The 16,979-nt window shown below is 48.9% G+C and overlaps 1 protein-coding gene across 5 annotated transcripts in view; it reads left to right on the forward strand.

Moving 5' to 3' along the window:
- DSCAML1 (DS cell adhesion molecule like 1) overlaps positions 1–16,979 on the forward strand; it is a 113,889-nt gene that overhangs the window by 16,771 nt on the left and 80,139 nt on the right. For all 5 annotated transcript variants that reach the window (XR_013538165.1, XR_013538166.1, XM_072978793.2 and 2 more), the window contains one exon: positions 1,601–1,747. Coding sequence is in view for 3 of the 5 variants with exons in the window: in XM_072978793.2 (XP_072834894.2) it covers positions 1,601–1,747 (147 nt within the window). In the remaining 2 variants the exon portion in view is untranslated. The remainder of the gene's footprint in view (positions 1–1,600; positions 1,748–16,979) is intronic.

The following is a 16,979-nucleotide window of genomic DNA, read 5'->3' on the forward strand; positions in this document are numbered from 1 at the left end:
GAAACAGGTGCTTGATTTTTCCCCAAGCCGTTTGCCAGTGAAGATTCTTTAGACACTGGGTGCACCCCTGCTCCCACTCCCTGCGGGCTGAGTGGAACTCCTGTCCCTGCAGAGACAAGACTCCTTCCGAGCCGTCCTGCTTCCTTCGTGAACCGAGGCTGTTGAAGGAAAGGGTGAATGGTTGGGGGGGTGGGGGTGGGGTGGGGGTAAGGAGCTCTCACTTGCTTATTTGTCAATGATTGACGGAGGACGGGTGGGCTGTGAGCCTCCTGCAGTCCCGTTAGGTAACCTATTAAGCACAGGGCTGGCAAAGGGCATACCACTCTGGAGGCCCAAAGGAGATAGCTGGTTTGCCTGGCCCTGCAGTTTTGACTGGCATAAAATACCCAGAAGTCAATGATTTACCTGAACTACAATGTGTGCTACTAAAAGCATCATGTCAGTGCAAGAGCCGACTTAATAGAAGGATTTTTCTGGACTTTATGGAGTGCAAAGGAAAATGCAATTTCTGCCTTGTGTTCTGCACTTTTGGAGCCCAGGAAGCTGCCTCCTCCTGAGCCAGGCCTTTGGTCTGTCTACCCAGCATTGGCAACTCGTTTCAGGAGCAGTGATTCCCAGGGTCGGTCTCCCTCCTCAGCTGCTCACTCAGCTCTCTCTTTCTTTCAAGGAAGCAGAGCTCCCTATCTTGAAGTTTGGATATATTGATTTCACAGTTACTTTAATCCAATTACTGCACTTAAAAGAACAGGATTTTCAGCCTATCTTGTTTGGAAGGTTTTTGTAGATCATAGCACATCGCCACCCAAGCCAGGTTTTTTGATATGTTTGTGACAAGATGCACGTTGTTCAATAAGATAAATAACAGGGAGTTGATAGAAGCCCCCCTCCCCCACCCCGTGGACAACGTAAGGACTAAGCGCTCTGTTTGTAGCCGTAGCCGGAGGGAAGGGGTATCATCACTGCAGTTTGTGTGGCCTGCCGAACAAAAGACTCCCGTGAGTGGCTGCCATCAGAGTCTACTAAAGGCTCATTGTCGGTGTGCTTCGTTTGCGCTCTGGGGGAATGAGTCTTGCCATAGCACCAGTCCAGGTCTTTAAGTTGGGAAATCAGTTTTACCTGTACAAGTTTATATTCCCAGCTGCATCATTTCAAAGTGTCTTTTTGAACAAACAGAGAATCTTTAGGAAATATTTAAAATATTTTAATTCATTTTGTGAGCCTATTCAGAGTAGCTGGGTATATGGTATCATATACAGTTTTAGAATAAATGAATGTGTTCTCTGATTAGTTCTCAGCTGATATGATAACCTATTTTTTGCTCTATCATTCTTTGTGCCTTTGTCCTGCTAGCATTTTTCATGTTAGTGGATTTATTGTGTATTAGGCCAGGTGGACATGTATTCACTCCAGAAAAACATCTGTTTCATTTTAAAATACTGATGCAAAATACGGTCTTGTTCCAGCTTATAGTCTCTGGTGGCTTCTTCAGTGAAGGAGCGTGGTCCCTGCCAAGGGCTGAAGGAACAGAGAAGGCAGAACCTTTGGGCCACCTTTGGGAACAGCTCCTGCCTTGTTGACCACCTCTCCTCTCTCTTCCCAGTTTTCAGGGAACCCTACACCGTCAGGGTGGAGGATCAAAGGTCAATGCGTGGAAACGTGGCTGTCTTCAAGTGCCTCATCCCTTCTTCAGTGCAAGAATATGTCAGTGTTGTGTCCTGGGAGAAAGACACAGTTGCTCTCGTCTCTGGTAAGAGGGGAGAATCCGTTACCTTCCAGCCCCGTTCTCTTGTTGCATGATGTTTGTTGAGGTCTGCTTCAAGGTACAGGCATCAGTCCCTCTCTCTCTTTCTGTCTCAGGCCTGGACCCTCATTCTTAGGTGGGAAAGAAATTAAATCATTCTTGTCAGTCACTCACAGTTTTTGGCCAGCACCAGCAATGGATGGGGACTGAGGGGTGACACGACACCAGTGCAGAAAGGCTTTCAGGAGAGCAATTGAGAGGATATTGATTCTGCCGGACTGTGTGGGACTTAATTATGCTTCTGGAGGAGGTGGGCAACTTAATAGCTTTGGCTGTGTTCAGGCTAAGGTTGAGGAGGTCAAGAGAAAGCAGTGATCTGTTCTCTCCAGGTTGGTAAGATGGGATAGCCCATCCTTACCCCATCCAACAGGAGCTGCATCGATCCAACATCTGTGCTTGACTTGGGAGAGAACATGCATTTAATGTATCAGGGGGCAAAGGAGGATTCCATGTTGATTCGCCTGGGAAGGAAAACAGGCACCTGTGAGGAGCTCTTGCAGGGCCTGAGTGGGCCTTTGGAGGCTGCTGGTTGGTCTCCTATCCCAAGAGAAATTCTGGCCAGTCTGCATCAAGACCATTGTTCTGCAGAGATTGGCAGGTCTTGGGCAGCCCAGAAGGAAGGGGTGGGGCTTGCCAAGGGATCCCCCCCCTCCCCATTTCCATTTGACCTTTTCAGTGTGCACTCTGCATTATTAGAAGGAAAGGAAAACTGATTTAATAAATTGCTCATTGATTTGTGAGCAGTGTTTGCCCGGGGCAGTGTCTGCTTTGCTCTGTTGGATAATGCTCCTGAACTGTTTCTGTGTTTGATTCTCAGAAATGGGGATGCACTTTCTAGGATGTGTTGCACCTACGAGGGAGAGAAGGAGCAGGGAGGAACAATACAGTCTGGTTGTCCTCTCTGAGGGGCTGAGGGACCGTATCAGAGGTCTACGCCGTCTACCAGCTGACACCTAAAGATGGCAGGAGCAGAAAGGGTAGCCTGACTCTCAAGGACAGAGCGCATGTAATGGCTACAACACCCTTGCGTAAGAGCTACCCGGGCCCTTCTTCAGAGCATGAGATACAGCAGTTGGGTTGTGTTGTTGTGTGATGTCCTTTCCCCAGGCTTGAGCCTGTGTCTATTTTTTGGAATGGAAGTGGGAGGTGGTAGAGGACAGGAGGTGACTGAAATGCTCCCCCCACCTGGTTCCCTTACCTCTTACTTCTTTAGTGGTGATTGGTTCTCATGTATCTGTTTGCAGTTTATTTGTTGATTATGTTTTCTCTCTTTACAGTGAGTGAGTGAGTGAGTGAGTGAGTGAGTGAGTGAGTGAGTGAGTGAGTGAGTGAGTGAGTGAGTGAGTGAGTGATTGATTGATTGATTGATTGATTGATTGATTGATTTATTTATTTATTTATTTATTTATTTATTTATTTATTTATTTATTTATTTATACCCTGACACAACTCCGGGAGGCAGTAGAAGATAGGAGGGCCTGGCGTGCTCTGGTCCATGGGGTCACGAAGAGTCGGACACGACTAAACGACTAAACACACACACACCCTGTTTTTTTCCTCATGAGGACCCAAAGTGTCTTACAGTGTTAAAAACAAACAATATAAAAAGTGGAAGGGAAGAAGAAAAGCAAACCAATAAACAAAAACTCAAAACCAGCAATCTGTAGGCAGATAGTTACTGAGAAAAGCCTGCCTGAGAAGAAAACTGTTCTCTGGAAGGACCGTCCCATTTGGCTATTGTACTGCAGACTTTAAAGGGCCATTTGGTGGTGCTTCTGACTTTTCTTTGTGCAAAGCCATTTTGTTGATCTGGTTGCATGATTCTCTGCTCCCTGCCTGGGCGGAACTGAAAGAGAAGCCCTGCCGGTCTCATGGAATTCTGGTGCTTGACCAAACTGGAGGGCAGTTGGGCTGTGGCAGTGGTGGCTGCAGGCCTAGATGTTGGGATATTCAGGTTGCCTCTCCAGCCAACCGTTCAGGAAAGCTGTGCAAGAAGTCCTTCCCGCTTAAGACAGTGGCAAGGTCCTAGCCACAAAGTAAAGAAGCAGGAAGGCTGTGCTTTTCTCTGGTGTTTTGTTCTTGTTGTTGTTCCGGGGTGCGGCCATCTGCTCCTCCTGCCTCTGTTTGTCAAATTGCTGGCTGCATTGTTTGGTTAGCTGGGTAGAATTGAAATTTACCCTGGAATCAAAAGATAAATTCTCTTATATAAGGTTATCTTACACATAAATCACCATTAGCCTGCCTCATTTTTGTTTAATGCCTTCCTAACTGTGCTGCTGTCTAAAACTGTGTGTTTAGTCAAGTCAAGGGTTGCAGAGAAATTATAGGTTTTTCAGAAACCCATTTGCTTTGCTGGTGCTCGCATCAAAATCAATCTTGCCTTTAGATCTCAATCCCCCTGCAAGCACGTGGTTGATTCTCAGGGTGCTGGCATTTAATGAGAGGTCATGTTGCTTCTGGAAAAGCTAGTAGTGTTTGTAGGGTGGTGAGCTATACGTGAGTTTATACGGCCTGCCAAGGCCGTGATTTTGAACTCTGTGGCTGGCTCTGAATCTCAGTCTAGCAAGGTTTTGAAAGTCTTTTGAAATGCAACAGCAGGGCAGGAAGCCTGTTCTGGAGTTTCCTGGTTCCAGAAGAAGCAGGGAACAGCTCATGTAAAGAAAATCAACCTGCAAAATTCCATTCTAAGCAATACAGCCTGGTCAGGTATGCTGGGAAGGGACAGGAGCTGAGGCATTGGGGATAATAAACTGCAAGAGGAAGGCAAGTTCAGATGTTGCCTATTTAAAGAAGTGTAAAAAGGATCACAGTCTAGGAGGTCATCTCAAAAAATCTTTTGCAACCCATCCTTTTAGGCCGAGAGAGTGGTCTTGCCTGTCACTGAAGCACATATTGCTAATTAAAATGGAGACCAGAAATTAACTGTTCTTTAAATTCTTCAGAAGCAGAAGCAAGCCTGGGCAGGAGGTCAGGCCACTGGCTTACAAGGGGGTTGAGGGAGCCCAGAAAGAGGAGGGTAAAGAGGACCCGGAGAAGCCAATTACACTCTTCAGGACAGGCTTTATGTGTATTGTTGAACAGGTGGATTCTCCCTCTCTTTTCTCATATGACAACCCAGTGGGGTCACCTCCTGAGGCTAAGCAGTGGTAAATTTAGCTCCTCGTCCCACTATAAAGGAAGTGATGCTTCACGTGGCATACAGATGAAGTGTTGCTTTCACAAGATCAAGCGATAGGCACCAACGTGGACAGCTTGAAAACGGGATAGAGAGCTTCCTGGAGGATCGCCCTTGGGATCCCTTCCAGCTCTGCAGCTGTGCTTTTGTGAAGTTATTAGTGGCTGCAATTTGGGGTGGGTGCAGATTACATCAGGAATTGGGTCCTGGTATTTGACCTTTTTTACCCTTTGCTGGGGAAACAGAAGCAGCAAGGCTGCAGTCCTCCTGGGACTTCCAAATCTGGTTGCCCCTGTGGGAACAGAACGCTGGACTAGGGAGGTAGGCCAGCTTTGACCTGATCCAGCTTGGATGTCCTTAAGGGATGAGAAGGGCAATTGAGAGCCCTTCTCACCTGAGCCATATTGTACAGTATATTGCTGATGCTGAAGTCTTGGGCAAAAAAGTGTAGAAGGAAGAGCTGAACCTCCCCTTCTCGGCTGCTGAACAAAGAGCCAGTTGACTGGATGGGTAAATGCAGCACCGTTTCGCGCACTGGGATTGTGGCCTTTCATTAGATGAGGGCAAGAGGTCAGTTCTGCCAGTCTCCAAACTTCAAAAAGACTGCTTTCCATCTCAAGAAAGAGGAGCAGGATGTCTCAGTGCTTTTGGGACTGGGATGTTCAGGGGCCCAATAGGGCTGGTCAGGGCTCTTTTCTTCTCCTCGTTCTGCAGTGTTAGGTGCTGTGGTTCATGAACCTCCTTGTCGTTCATAGCACAGCATCACCTGCTCACTGACCCTCCCCCCGGGGCTGACAATCGATCCAGTTACCTTGGCTCATCATTGCACATTTTCTTGGGTGGTAAAATGAACCTGTAGTCTGGTTGGGAGGGACACCCTTTTTCTGCACTTGCCATTTTTCTACCCCGCTTTCTATTTGTATCATGTGTTAACATTTAGCCCTTAATAATATGGAAGTAAATGAAACTATATATTCCCCCAAATCATGTTATTTTCTGTACAAATGTAATGAGCGCCTGGAGACACAGCATGAGGCTACCCAGAATTACAGCTACTGGAAGTATTTATGGACATTGTGCTCCCATTCATATCCTTGCGCTGAGCCTTCCCTTGCAGTTTGGCTGCAAGCCCCAGCCAGGTGGTGTCCACAGGCTTCCAAACAAAGCCCACGCGCCGCCTGGCAGGCAGAGCCAGAAGCTGATCCATGGCACAGCCTTGCCTGGGCGCAGATAATGCTGCTTTGTCCTTTCTCGAATGAGAGCTGTCTTCGCAGGGCAGAGTTCTGCTGCCACAACAGGAGCTGAAAGACGGTGTTTGTTTGCCTTCCCTTGTTTCGGGGGGTGGGGGTGGGGGAGGCAGGCAATACACAGGCCTCTCGTCCTGAGCTTGCCTTCTAAACCAAAGTTCTGGTTGGCTTGGTGGAATCAGGGCCAACAGCCACCTGTGCTTCCCAGTGCCCAGATAACCAGTAGCAGCAGGCTGGATTGCAGGCCCCTTCCCGGACGTCTCTCAGCTGTAACATCAGCCGTGCCTCCAGTGCTCTCTGCACTTGCACAAGGGTGCTCTTGATTGGGAAACTAGTGTCTGTTCTACCCTTTCACCTTCCTTGCCTAAGGATGGTACATGGGCTGCATTTTTTCTGGCTGGTGATATGGAAGAGGTGGAGTAAGTGGCACCCCATGAAAGGAGCCCCTCTGCCTGCTGTCCCTCTTCCAGCTGCACTCACTGATTACTCACAGCCCGATTGGGAGGCAGTTGTAGCTTCCTCTTGGGAGTGAGATTCAAGCAGGTACCTTGGGAAGGATGCCCAGCTGGCAAAGCAGAAAGTGCTCCCAGCTGTAGGAAGAGGTAACCCCTCCCCCAAACAGTGTGCACATCGTATAGACAAGAGACTGCATGCAAGGTGTCTGTATGGCTTCAAGGGCCCCCAGTGAGAATGAGCTCGGCTCTCCCTTCAGGCAGCAGCCATGATGTTCTAGAGTTTCATGCAGGATTTTCACTTGGCATGACCCAAGGGGTCTGGCAGCAGTGTGTAGTGTTCTGCTGAGGAGCAGCTGCTGGCCCCCGGCCCCCTTTTCTGCTGCCAGCTTTGTCTCTCTCTGTCCCCTTCCTGCCATGGTGGGGCTTTGATGCAAAATAGACCTGATTTGACCCCCTTCCACCAGAAAGCCCTTTCTGGTTTGGAGAAAATCAACATGGATGTGCTCCTTGCGCTCTCAACTGATCAACATTGTCCTTGGGGGCTGAGTGACATAAGCTTGCCTGTGCGGAAAACAGGAATGTCGCCCCCTTCTCTTGTGTCAGACACTCCTAGTCCCTCTAGTCCAATACTGCTCAGCTCTGACTGGCAACAGCTGTGGCTTTCCAGAGTTTCCAGCAGGATCCTCACTTGGCCCTACCTGGAGAGGCTGTTGGGACTTCCATATGCAGAGCAGATGCTGTGCCACTGATCCTTAGCCCCTTGTGTTGTTGATGAGGCCAGGATGCCCTAAATAGTATACTCGATCAATGGCTCTGCAGCGGGGAGGCGGGGGGTAGGGACCAAAGCAGGGCCTGCAGGTGCCCCATGCTGCCCCCCTTGCCAGTCTGGCTTGGGTCTCTTTGCAGAATGGACATGTTTCCAGCACCTATGGAAAGGATGTCAGGTGCCCCCATCCAACAGGACTTGGCTTTCCTTCCTTCCTTCCTTCCTTCCTTCCTTCCTTCCTTCCTTCCTTCCTTCCTTCCTTCCTTCCTTCCTTCCTTCCTTCCTTCCTTCCGTCCTTCCGTCCTTCCGACCGTCCTTCCGACCGTCCGTCCGTCCGTCCGACCGTCCGTCCGTCCGTCCGTCCGTCCGTCCATCTGTCTATCTATCTATCTATCTATCTATCTATCTATCTATCTATCTATCTATCTATCTATCTATCTATCTATCTATCTATCTATCTATCTATCTATCTATCTATCTATCTATCTATCTATCTATCTATCTATCTATCTATCTATCTATCTATCTATCTATCTATCTATCTATCTATCAGAGCCTTGATCACTGCTTTTCACGTATCTCCCTGACTCAACAGCCGCTCCCCTCCTGCCACACAATGGAAGTCTTGGCATGAAGGCAGAACAAACTCTTTCGAAGTAGGGGTGGGGGTGGGGAGTTGTGCTGTGAAATGTGAATGATGAGCCATCATTCCAATGCCTTCAGCCCCTCCCTGGGAATTCCTGCTTGCTGAGTATGCTACTCTGGTAAAGAAATCTCTGGAAGACATGCGGGCGGTTTCTGTACAAGGTAAATCATATTCCTGATGTTGTGGCATTTGGTGGGTTCTTCAGCCCACCTGCTTTGTACAAAAGATGCTGCCCCTGGCAGGATCTTCAAGCCCCCAAGAAACTGTGGCTAGGCCAGCCATGGAGAGAAGGGAGAAAGACACAAGTACTGAAGGTGTTGTCTATCGTGTGGTTCTCACCAAACAGGGTGAGATTCTGTCTGAAATAATTCCATCCTTCCCTGGAGTCTTGGCGTGAATTTTATCTAATCACCATGGCAACAGATAAAAAAAGGTGTGAGCATCACATCTCCCTTTGGCTGTGATAATTCAAATTTAGATATTTAGATCAGATTGGAGATAGTGATTTCAGATGGAGCTGGAACAGCAGAATGTCGAGGGCTGTACCCTTTTGGGCTCGGAGGGGGCAGGCAGGGCATTTCCTGCTGGTATGTTTAAAATTTAATTGCTTTGTCAAACATACCCTGATAATTCTGTTTTATATTTGGTGGAGCTGATATATGCCCTAATTAAAATGTGTGTCAACATTTGTACGGAAACGGTGCCTTCTACTGCAAGCTAAGTGCACACCTTAAAGAACATGAAAAGCAGAGGTGCCTGTGCTGGCCATTCAGTAAAATATAAAGCCAACAGTAGAGAAAACTTCTGCCAGGCCATCCCAGAGGTCACTTTTGAGTTGTGTAGATTAGAACACTTTGTCAGAATGAAGGGTTTTTTAAAAAAGCAAAAAGGGGTAAGAATGGGAAATGTTCACGCTTTCCCCCTTCCACTTTTCGGCTGTAGACCACCCCTTCCATTTGGTTCCCCATCAAGGAGAACGCGAAAACCTGGAGGCTCTTTTGAGTTCTTCGGGTTTACCTCATTAGGGTGAGACCCCAGTATGAGTTCTAAGGTGGTCATGAGGGCCACTGTTGCCCAAACATTCTGATGTGCCCACACAGAGGTCCTTTTCCTTGCTCATGGATCCATCTTGCTGATTTGCCTCCCTGCTCATCCACCATTCTTGTCTTTCAAGGCTGACTTGCTTGGCACTCTCCAGTGTTAGAGGCTACTTTTCCAGCCAGCAGACACAGAAGTACTTCCTGCTCCCACTGATGCCTTTGCCCCCTCTCTTAGAAGCACAAAACAGTAGTGATGCTTAGTGGAAGAGGAAGAGGAGGAGGTGGTGATGGTGGTGGTGCAGAGCAGGTGTGAGAAACTTGGATGACTGGCAAGTGCTGCTGAAATGGTGGCCAGCCCTCCTCTGTCTCCTGATAGAACACAGTTGCAGACAAGTGGTGAGGGCAGCAGCAGAGTTGCCAGCCAGGCTGCCCCCCTCTCCCCTCCCCAGAACAGGCCCTGCTTTCTTCTTCCACTGCTGTCTTCAAAGTCTCTTTCATTTTGCCTGAAAGGCAGATGTGGAAACCGGCAAGGCTTTCAGTCTTCTGAAAGAGAGGTCTGGTTGTCTGCGTCCTCATCTCTGCCCGTGTCTGGACAAAGGGGGGCCTTTTCTCTTCATCCCATGAATCGCAGCATTGCTTCCGCCAATAAGAAGGGATTCTCTTCTGGACAGGAAGCTGAGCCATATCCTGGCCCGCTTAGCTTTCCATCCTGGTGTGGTGAGGGGTCTCCAGAGGAATATGAAGGGTGCTCTGCAGCTGAGCGGCTTGGCAGGCTCTTCCTTGCCTTGCCAGTGTTGCTCACAAGCTGAGGCTGCAACATCTGCAGGGCCCCTTCTCTGTGAGTGTGTCGGTGCCTAGTGTGTGGATTACCGTTGGCCCTACTGCTATGACACGTTAGCACAAGGCAGGCAGAGTGGCAGAATAAGTGCACAGGAACCTCTTCCAGAAGTGTCCCATGATCCATTGGCCTTCTTGGGGCTTCAGTACATCTTATCTCCTGCCCTGAGATCTTAATGCAGTATGTGGTGTTGGAGAGCTTTGCACCTCCACAGACAGCTGGGGCCTCCCTGTCCTCTTAGACACTAGACTGAGTTTCTAGGGTGTGACTCATGACTGCTGATTTTGGGACATTCTGGTGTTCTTCTTTTCCTCAGTGAAGGCCTTTGTGATTGCAGTGGAGGCAAACCTGAAGGCACAGGTTCAGTTGCTGTCTACCTTCCTACCTTTGTTTTGCTTCTCCAGGTCTTACATTGCTGCACAATTTTCCTAAAGTAACTGCAGCAGGAGAAGGAAGCCTGTCCTGTCACTCTCTGACTAGACAGGCTTTGGGACTCTGAAATGACAGATGCCCTCTTGCTGCCAGACTGGCCACCCTCTCTGTTGCACCTATTCCCAGGGATCTCTCAGCAGCGTTGGGGTCAGTTCCACATTGCCCTGTTGCCGTCTTTTGCTTTGCCTGCCCAGTCTTTAAAAAGCAAGCAAAAACAATTACATATCCAAGTTCTGTTTAAAGGCAGAGTAGCCCTGCCTGTCATCCCAGACTCAAAACTTCCCTAAGTGGTCCTCTGGCCAGACCCATTTGGAGTCAAGTGGTTGTACCACAGGCACTGCTCACTGCCGTTCTTAGGTAGGTTGCCTAGGTGGCCTCGTTTCTTGGAATCCTAAAATGATGGAGTTTAAAAGGGTCAATAAGGCCATCGAGTCCAACCCCCTGCTTGGTATTCCACTGCAAATGGCCCTGCTGGTTAGTCAACAAACATGTCCGAAGAAAAGGTAAGTTTAACCAATATGGTCTAGAGTGAACAGGTGTGAATTCTTGCCCTTTCAGGATTCTGAGGAGGTCTCTGCAGTTAGAGAATATCATGCCTCTTTTGGCCTCATTCCCTTAGGGAGAGTGAGCAAAAAAAGAACTTAATTGCCAAAGTCTAGCAGGCAATGATGGGCACCACATGCCTCTATCACTGCCTGCTGGACTTTGGCCATTGAGAGCACCCGTCTTGGGGACCAGTAGTCAAGCAGCCTTGGAAGGGTCAAAAGCAGGATCCGCTTTTGGCCCTTTGTGATTGTATTTACAGAACCTCCTTCAGCTGGGCATGCCTTGGCGTTGGGAACCATGCCTTTAGTGACCTTTGAGATGTGGAGAAAACCCTAAAGGCTGGGATGTTCCCTTGGCTGGCCGTGCTGGAGGAGCTGTTCACCTGGCCTTAGGTGAGCCTTCCACCTGTCCCTGCTCAGCTATTTGGGTTGCCAGCGCCTCTTTGCGTAACTTATGTTCTGGTTTCACTTTTTGGACTCCCACCTCAAATTTCTTTAATTGCAGCCTTAACTTATCGTCGTTGCTGAATTCTGGCTCTTTATGGCCATTAGACGAAGTATGCAGGACACTGCCAGGCAGTATATTTTTATAATCCTTGCTGTTTTTATCTTCCTCCTTGTTCCCATCCTGAAGAGTCTAGAAAAAGATCCTTCTTGTTCTCCTACCTTACCTCAAGTCAGCTGTCGTTACTGGTGTCTGCTGCTACTCTGCTGCCATGTCCTTATGTGAGCAGTCATACGCTGAGGGCCTAGGACTGGGTGGTCAAATGCTGTGTGTGCATGTCAGGACAGACGAGTTGAAAGAGAATTTTGTAGACATGCCATTAGTTTTCTTTATTTTACTTTATTTTATTTTGCTGGGGAGATGTCTGTTGTGTTGTGCTGCAGCGGGGTCTTGATATGTGTGAACTACAGCCCTTGTAATTCTCTGCTTGTCCAAGAAGAATCCTGCCAGCAGAGCATGTGGGCAGAAGACACAGCAGTGGCCATGCACAGGCTGTCTTCTGTTGCATTCACTGAGCTCATGCTTTGTTGACATGATGCTGCCCTTTGCCCCAAGTAGCAATTCACAGATTTCAAAGTCTGTCTGTTATCCATTTGCAGGAGACACGATTAGCTCATACAGATTCACAATTTTGGAGAGAATTAGTAATAGTGATTACATACTGTTAAGTAGATTCTGACTTATGGTGACCCTTTCCAGGGTTTTCTAGCTAAAAAAAATACTCAGAAATGGTTTGCTGTTCCTCTTCCTTCAGGGTGCTGGCCAGGGCCACACCGACTGGCTTTTGTCCTGGGAAGCACAGTTGGGGATTGAAGTCCCAAACTCTGGCCCTCTGCAGTCAGGTAACCAACTTACAGACCCATCCAAAAAGCTAGGAGGGAACCAGGCTCTGTAAAATGCAGCTACTTAGTAACCTCTCTAGTCTTCACTTAGAAGCAAGATAAAATAGATTTGCATTGGGAAATGTTTTTGGGGCAGTGACGTTTAATGTGTGCATTTGCTGAAATGTGCATCATGTTTCCTCTGAGTTCCAACAAAAAGGTTTGTATAATATTGTAGCTGGAAATCTGGAGCCAAAATTCAGAATGGAATGAATGCTGGGAAAGCGGGGGGGGGGGGGGCAGTGTCACATGCCACCTCTGCATCTGTTGCCTTCTGCAGGCCTGCCTTTGGTCTGCCTTTCCTGCTGCCTTCCTAGCTGGGCTATCAGGGAAAGGGCTTTGTGGCTTGCATCACTGCAGTGGAGGATTAAAGCCTGTTTCCTCCAGGCTTTGGCCCATGACGTAGATGCTGCTGGGCTTTCCTTCCATTAAGGGCAGAACCTTTGGGGCTCGGGGACAGAAGGCTTGTGTCTCTTTTGCAGGACTTTCCCTTGTAGCTGCCGCCACCACCACCACCACCACCACCACTCACTTGAGAGACATTTCATCCTTTGAAGCTCATCCCTATTTCATTTGAAGGCACCCTCCAGGTTATGTTTTCTCTGGGGCAATTTGTCCTCTCTGAGCAGCAGCCTGGAGTACTTTTCATGCTCTCTTGCTCAGAAAGTGCACTGGCTGGCTTGTCTCCCGATCTTTGCTCAGTTGGTGGCAGAGGAGCATTTAGCCTTAGCTGGCACCCAGACTCGCCCTCTTGCCTGATGCAGACTCCGAGGAGGATTTTTTGAGCAAAGCCATGGGGTCCCTTTGTTCTCTTGCAATGAGTCACCTCATTCTTTAGATGCCTCCTGGCTGGCTCTGACTCTCTAGTTGGGACCCCAGCCCACAAACAAATGGCAATGAGTTGTGTGAGATTAGAGTCCTCCCGTCTCAGCACTGCAGCTAGATGCCCATGGAACACAGCTTTCCTGGAAGAGGGAGAAGCTGATTGCCTAAAATGGAAGGCAGATAGTGTGTGTGCACGCTCCTGGAAAGAAGCAGGTGTCTACTCTGTCTTGTATTTTAATTGTTGTAGGCCACCCAGAGACCTTTGGGTAGAGTGGGCGGCATATAGGTTAAACAAACAAACAAACAAATAGTCCTCAGTGCATTGTAGGTGTTAGCTAAAGACTTGAGGGGGAGCTTGGTGGGACCTCCAGCTGTGTCCTGCCCATGTCTCTCTCACAGATCCAAGTCTCCCTTTTTTTCTCCTTTGCATCTTCTGAAGGAGAGGCTTGAATGATTGGCTTTTGCTGACCATCCCTTCTCTGCCTCCTTGTGTGTGTGTGTGTGTGTGTGTGTGTCTGTCTGTCTGTCTGTCTGTCTGTCTGTCTGTCTGTCTGTCTGTCTGTCTGTGTGTAGCCTTTGAAATTCCTAGGAAGAAGGTGCTGCATTTATTCCTGCTACAGTGCCATCCCTGTAGCAGGTTTGGCTTTCTGTGTGCCTAAGGAGGAGCTGCACAAACAAGCCAGGGGGGGCGGCGGTGGCAGAGCCATCTGGCCTATGAGTGGGCAGAGGTGCCCTTGGCCTGGCAGGGCTGCATAGGATATGTGTGCAACAGCCAGGAGGTGGGGGAAGGGAGTCAGGCTGTCACCTGGACTGCCAGAGTCCTGGCAGGGCTGGCTTGTGTGTAAGAACAGCAGGGTGCAGCACCTGCTGCTTTTATTTATTTAAGTCATTTATTTAAAATATTTTACCCCACCTGTCTCCTTTAAAAAGCGCTAGCATACAGAACTGGGCCTGGAGAAGCAGGTCTTGGCCACTCCTCTTCCTCTGTGGCCTTAACCCCCCTCCTCTGAGCTGAAACGGTGCCTCCTTGTGGCGGGCAGAGCGACACTGTCCTCTCGCATTTGACCCTCTGGCTCCTAGTCTCCCAGGCCCATGGGGGAGGCAGAGGAAGGTACTCCTCGGCCCTCAGAGAGGAAGCCAGGTGCAGTTGCAGTGGAGGTTGAGAAAGCAAGAAGAGGCTTTGGCATGATCACCAACACCTGCAGGGATGGCCATCGTGCTTCTCTGTTGTACGGGCATGGGGGGAAGAAGCTTGCTTGGCAGAAAGGCCACTGAGTCCACTTGCCTCTGAGTCTGTTCCCATTTCCCTGGGAAGGTGTCCATTCCTTTTCCCGTGAAGGATTTCACTGGCTGGAAAACTCAAGCAAGCCAACTGCTGGCTTTTTGTCAAGGCGGGGAGGAATGGATGCATAAAATGTTCCTCATGTGACAGGTGGTAACTGTTTGCCCAGCTCTATGACTGATGGTCCAGAGTGTGTTTGGCCTTGCTTATCGTACAATTCAGGCTGCTTCCCTTGCTAGGGGTGGCTTTACTTCCTCCAGCAATTTTCCCTTACTTCCTATAGTCACCACACCGGTCTTGTACTGCAGTGGCAGGTGATGCCAAGCAGAAGGGTGTGTTGGGAGGAGCATGCCCTGTGCTTCAGTGCACATCCAGGCCATCTTGCCCTCCTGCCCCCTCCCCATCCGTAATTAATGGAGTCCTCATGGGCTCAGAATGGTGCGGATCAGCATGTTGTGGAGATGCACAGCCATCTCCCCTTGCGATCAAGAGGAATTTCCTTGGAGCTTATAGGCTGCCATTTCCAGTTGGTGGAAAGAGATATTAGAAGGTTTCAGCCATAATTGCCTTCTCTGAGCTATGGGTCTTGCAGTGATCTTCTCTTCTGAGTGTGAGGCATTGGGAGCCACGTTGATTCTCACCTGATGTCAACCGGACACTTTTCACTTCTCTTCTGACCCTCACACCCATGGGCCTGCTTTTCATGGCTTAGGGACAAAATTCCATCTGTCTGCAGCCCCATAGATGTTTCACCCATGGTCCACAGGTCTTGCTTGCACCTGGCCTAGTTTAATTCCTAATGAAGAATGCAGGGGAAGTAAGGGAAGTATTCTCCACAAGCTGCACAAGCTGCTCACACTAGCAGTTACCTAGGTATGCACGCACGTTCTGCTTTTCTTTCCTATCATAACTTGAAGGTCTGCAAGAGGTAAAAATGTACCAATCGGTCCTGTGATTTATTGCTACCATGTAAAAGGGTCTCTCTTCCAGGACCCTGAGATGCCCTTTCAGAAGACTAAAAGCTGTTTCATGGTGTAGCAGGACAGAACTCTGTGAAGGTCTTCTTGCCAGATGTGTGCCTCTTTGGACAGCATTCCCTCTGCCAGGGGTAAGGACAGGGAAGGCTAAGCTTGGCTCCAGGATTCCAGGATGCTCATGGCAGTTTCCAGAAGGTTCCTCATCCCCCGTTTGCAGCTGGACTCTTGGTTTGTGTCCCCTCCAGGACGTGAGTCCTCCTTGTTCTTTCAGAGAAGGATATGTCACATGAAGGCACCAGTCTGCCCTCCCCAGCACAGGCAGAGGTGTTCCCTGTATCGTAAGGGTGGGCCCATAAGGCTCCAGTGATCTTTTCCCTGAATGATGTCTGTCAGTCTCAGCAACTGAGAGGACATGGCCACCATTTCCTTTCAGTAAATATGTTGTGATTTTTGTCAACTTCTGCCTGCTGGGCCAGCTTTTCAGCAGGGCTTTACCATTAAACCACTAGACCAGATTTTGGAGGGAACCGTCTTGCACCTGTTCCTGGAGAGTTTCGTGACTTGGCCATGGTAGCACATGCCTTAGTTAAGATCCCACCAGGATTACCGCAGCGTCCTGTAAGTGGGCCTGCTTTTGCTCGGAAACTTCAGTCAATCCAAAATGCAGCAGCCGGATTGCTGATTGGGGCTGGACAGAGGGATCACATAACCCTTGTTACTTGTACAGCAGCTCCACTGGCTGCTGACCCCATTCCAGGCTGAATTCAAAGTGCTGGTTCTAACTTAGAATGTCCTAAAAGGTTCCAGTCCAAGCTACATATCTCAAGGACCACCTCTCCTTTTATGAGCCTGCTTGGGTGTTAAGATCATGAAGAGGAGCCTTTCTCTTAGTCCCACCACCTTCGCAGATGCCTTTGGTGGGGACATGGGAGAGAACCTTCTCTGTTGCTGACTCCAGGCTTTTGAACTCCCTCCCACTGGTGGCCAGGCGATCGCAAAAAGCACATCGCTATGTGGATTCGTCGTTAAATGAATTGCTCATTATGTGCGGCACCACTGTACAGTGGTGCCCCGGAAGACGATGTTAATCCATTCCATTGAAATCGCTGTCTTGTGTGAAAACATCGTCTTGCGAAAAGCGTTTCCCTGTTGGAATGCATTGGAATCCGTTTAATGCGTTCCAATGGGGAAAATAGTCATCTTTGCAAAAATCACCCATAGGGAAGCCATTTTGCGAAGCGCCGATCAGCTGTTAGAATTGCTGTCTTGTGAAGCATCGGTCCCAAAAGCACCTGTTTTGCGAGTCGCGGACCTATCTGTGAAAATCGTCGTCGTCCCCAAAGAAAAAACGCCTTGCGAAGCACGGACTGAAACGTCCAGCGAAAATCACCCATAGGAAAGACTGTTTTGCAAAGTGCTATAGCGATCGCAAAAAGTCATCGTCATGCGGATTCGTTATTTTGTGAAGTCATCGTCTAGCGGGGCACCACTGTAGATGTATTGAGAAGAGCTCACAATGAAATGTAGAAATTAGTCCTTCTTTCCTTCCTTCCTTCTGCAGCAG

Source organism: Pogona vitticeps, chromosome 8 (genome assembly GCF_051106095.1).
Source record: "Pogona vitticeps strain Pit_001003342236 chromosome 8, PviZW2.1, whole genome shotgun sequence".
NCBI classification, from domain to species: domain Eukaryota; kingdom Metazoa; phylum Chordata; class Lepidosauria; order Squamata; family Agamidae; genus Pogona; species Pogona vitticeps.